We start from the raw sequence: 3,827 nt of genomic DNA, 5'->3' as shown, positions 1-3,827 counted from the left end.
GAGGGGAGGTGTGTAATTGTTGTGGTGCAGTGATGGTTGGTAGGTGGCAGTGATGGTGTTGGTGGTGATGGGGATTGTGGTAGTGGTTGCAGTCAAAATAGTGCAGGGGTGGTGGTTGTGGTTGTGGTTTTGTTGGTGTTGGAGTGGGGTCAGCGTTGTTGGTGTGGTAGCGGTAGTCGGTGTGGTTGCAGCAGTTGAAGTAAAAGTGGTGGTAGTAGTGGTGATGGTTGTGTTGATGATGGTGGTGGGGTTTGTGGTAGTGGCGGTAGTGGTGATGGTTGTGTTGATGATGATGGTGGGGTTTGTGGTAGTGGTTGTAGTGCCGTAGAGGTGCAATGGCAGTGGAAGTTGTGGTTTAGTTGGGGTCGGGTTGCGGCTAGTGTGGTGGAGGAGGAGGTGGAAAATAGCGGCTATAATTATGGAGGATGTAGTAGCGGTGGTTGTTGGCTGTGGTATGAAAGGTACGAGACGGGGTGGGGTAGAGGCGGTTTCACACCTCATTCCCACACAGTTTAGATCACATAAAAGGTATATACATCTCTTTGACCTACCTGTCACAAGCAAACTTCACCCCCACCCCCACTCCCATCCCTCCTCATCCAAACCCACGCCACTTTTTGTGCAAACTATACGCAATATCACGAAGATTATAATATGGGGAGAAGTCAAAAATCTTCCACATCAATATTAACAGTCTACTATGAAAAATTTCTCTCGAGACTACTCTCTTAAATTATACAGTAGTAATAACCTTAACAATGACTATCTGAACGTTGATTCCCGGAGATTGTATCTCACTCTGATGTGGTTCGCCGTGCTAAATAACATTGCGAGCTACAGGATGCCTAATCAATACACTGAAATACGAACAAGACAGATTTCAAAGATTGGAAAATATGAAACACATGTAATATGTCATGAACGTGAAATTTTCTATAAATTAATAACAATCCCACCCCCCACCCCCCGAAAAAAAAAAACAACATGTGAAAGTAAATGACTAAACATTTTGCGTCTCTAACGTGTCATGATTCAGAAACGTTTTTTTTTTTTTTGGGGGGGGGGGTGTCAAAGTTTTGGTTTCCATGAAACCAAGGACGGTGTTGTTGTTTTTTCTTGTTGTTGAAGCAAAACAATTGTTCAATTTTCTTTTAATATTATTATGTATCCACACAATTCAGACCATTTAGGAGCCAGTGATGTTTGGTGGCATTTACAAAGCTTCATCTCTTCAAGAGCTGGATCGGATATAGACATCGACAATCACAGACACAAAGTCCTAACTGAAATATGAAGAATGCAAAATTCTCCCTAAGCGGGAAACAAGCTCACGTCTTCTATATATTCGAGGGCCAAGTGCCCCACTGCTAAAGCACAGGCGCTGGCGTGAGACTGCTGTTTTACCACTGTACCTAACCCAATGTGGGCATCGCAAAACGTATAGAAAAGGTTAACTCATGGCCTTCTGTTGACAGGGCACCGGATTAATTATTACTTTTGGAGAATCGAACGTCAAGGTACGCGGTCTAGAATATTATGGGCTAGTACAAGCCTATGGTACAGCGATTTTACGCCAAAAGGGAGAACCTTCTAGAACTTGTTTTAAAAAAATAATTTTTAGTAGAGGTTATTCGGCGCTCGCAACAGCATACGGTCATATGAGCGCCAGAAGATTAGAGGCGGTACAAGAGAGTAACAAACGTAAAAAAGAAGAAGGGGAGATAAGGACGATAGATGTTTCATAGGAAAGAAGAAGCAAACCACATCAGAGCACCAGCAAGCCACCCTCTTCTAGAACTTGGAATCATCATGACTCAAAACTTCACCGCTGAAACCAAACCCTCGTTATGCCCCTAACAGTGTCGAAAATAGCCCATTTCGATACAGTGTCGAAAGCAAAAACTAGATGAGCGCTATACTTATGACGAGTCTTACGCCGGAATCGTCTCTACGGAACAAGCAAGAGCAAAATTATGTGTCACTCAAAGCTGTTTTGGCAAACGTGAGATAAATCACATTGGCGCAGACATAGGTTTCGATGCTATATTTAGGGGATTTAGCTTTCGTCATGCCGAGAAATGAAGTTTTTTTAGCATGTACACACAACAAGTACGAACCTAGTAATAATACTACTAATAATATAATGAATCATATTTCACTTTGACCGGTCTTCAAGTTGTCGAAGAAACGCTGTTACCTTGAATTTCAGCTTTATAACCTGCCCACGCGGACATAAAGAACAATCATGTAATCTAACACACATCACCACGCGATTATACATTTTTGTATAGAGAATAATCTCCAGTAGTTTGTTTTTCCAGTTTATTATTTCTTGTCTCATTGTCTATGTAGGGTGATATATGTCTACAAAAACAATCTAATTCCATCAATAATTTATTCAATCATACCAGCCGCACTTCTCAAATGACACGGCCACTCAAATGACACACCCACTCAAATGACACACCCACTGAAATGACACACTCACTAAAATGACACGCCCTCTCAAATGACACACCCGTGACACCCACTCAAATGACACACCCATTCAAATGACACACCCACTGAAATGACACACCCACTGAAATGACACGCCCTCTCAAATGACACACCCGTGACATCCACTCAAATGACACACCCACTGAAATGACACACCCACTCAAATGACACGCCCACTCAAATGACACACCCACCCACTCAAATGCCACACCCACTGAAATGACACACCCACTCGAATGACACGCCCACTCACCAATCGAGGCTGATGGACCTGTTCCTAGATGGTGAGAGCGTCTCTTTCTTATCCTTGAGCACCAGGCGCCGCGATAACTTCTGTAGGTTTCCAGAGCTTGATGACGTCTCCAGCCTGAAAGGATAAAAAAAAGGGGTAATTGAGAAGGAAGATTGGGAAATATCAATATGTGAGTGTGTGTGTGTGCAATAATAGCGTACTAGAGGGTGAGAAGAGATTTTTAAAAACACAAAACAAACAAACAACCCCCCCCCCAAAAAAAAACAAAGCAACACCCAACACCCCCCTCCCCAAATTGAAACGTGTAATGTGAAATAGTATAGGTTGGTTTTTTTTTAGGATTGAGAAGGAAGATTATGAGGTACGAATGTGTGCAATAGTGTACTAGACGGGGGGAAATGATTTAGAAAAAACCCGCAAAAAACAAACAAGACAAAACCCCAAACAAACAAACCCCAAAACAGATGAAATGTGAAATGGTGTAGGTTTTTTGTTCAGTTTTAGTATTAAAAAAAAAACCCCAACCAATTTGCGGCACTTGCAACACAATAAGGTCATGCAAGTGACCTAGATTAGAGGTGTCACAAGAGTGTAGCAAACACAAAAAAGAGGGTGGAGAGGTAAGGACGAAAGATGTTTGATAGTAAAGAAAGAGCAAACCACACCAGAGCAAACCACACCAGAGCAACCACCGATGGAGGCTTGAGAAGGAAGATTTTGAGATACGAATGTGTGCAATATACTACAGACCGAGAAGAGAGGCGAAATGGTACACTACGTTTCACGCCCCTACCAACACTATTAGGTTATTTAAGAGGCTGGAAGAAATGGGATGAGAAGGGACGGGGTGAGAAAAAAAGGTGACCAGAGAGTTATTGAAACGAAAATAAACGAGAAAAGAAAAAAACATGAGATGTGAATGACTTGTTAGAAGTCAATAAATGAAATGAGAAGAAACGAGGTGCGGAGGAATAAAAGGAGAAGAACTACTAAGACAAAAATGAAACGTTTTACAAGAGATCGAGTAAGTGTGTAAGTAAATGCCTGCATGTGTGTGTGTGTGGGGGGGGAGGGG

At 42.3% G+C, this 3,827-nt stretch overlaps 1 protein-coding gene across 1 annotated transcript in view; it reads right to left on the bottom strand.

Annotated features, from left to right (window-relative positions):
- The window catches only part of LOC101847542 (ankyrin repeat and fibronectin type-III domain-containing protein 1), a gene marked incomplete at its 3' end in the record, with an annotated part of 19,664 nt that overhangs the window by 9,173 nt on the left and 6,664 nt on the right, over positions 1–3,827 (bottom strand). The window contains 1 exon segment of the mRNA XM_005111151.3: positions 2,753–2,866. Coding sequence (XP_005111208.2) covers positions 2,753–2,866 — 114 coding nt within the window.

The sequence above is a fragment of the Aplysia californica genome, unplaced genomic scaffold, assembly GCF_000002075.1.
Source record: "Aplysia californica isolate F4 #8 unplaced genomic scaffold, AplCal3.0 scaffold01015, whole genome shotgun sequence".
NCBI classification, from domain to species: domain Eukaryota; kingdom Metazoa; phylum Mollusca; class Gastropoda; order Aplysiida; family Aplysiidae; genus Aplysia; species Aplysia californica.
This window is presented reverse-complemented; position numbering and strand designations above follow the sequence as displayed.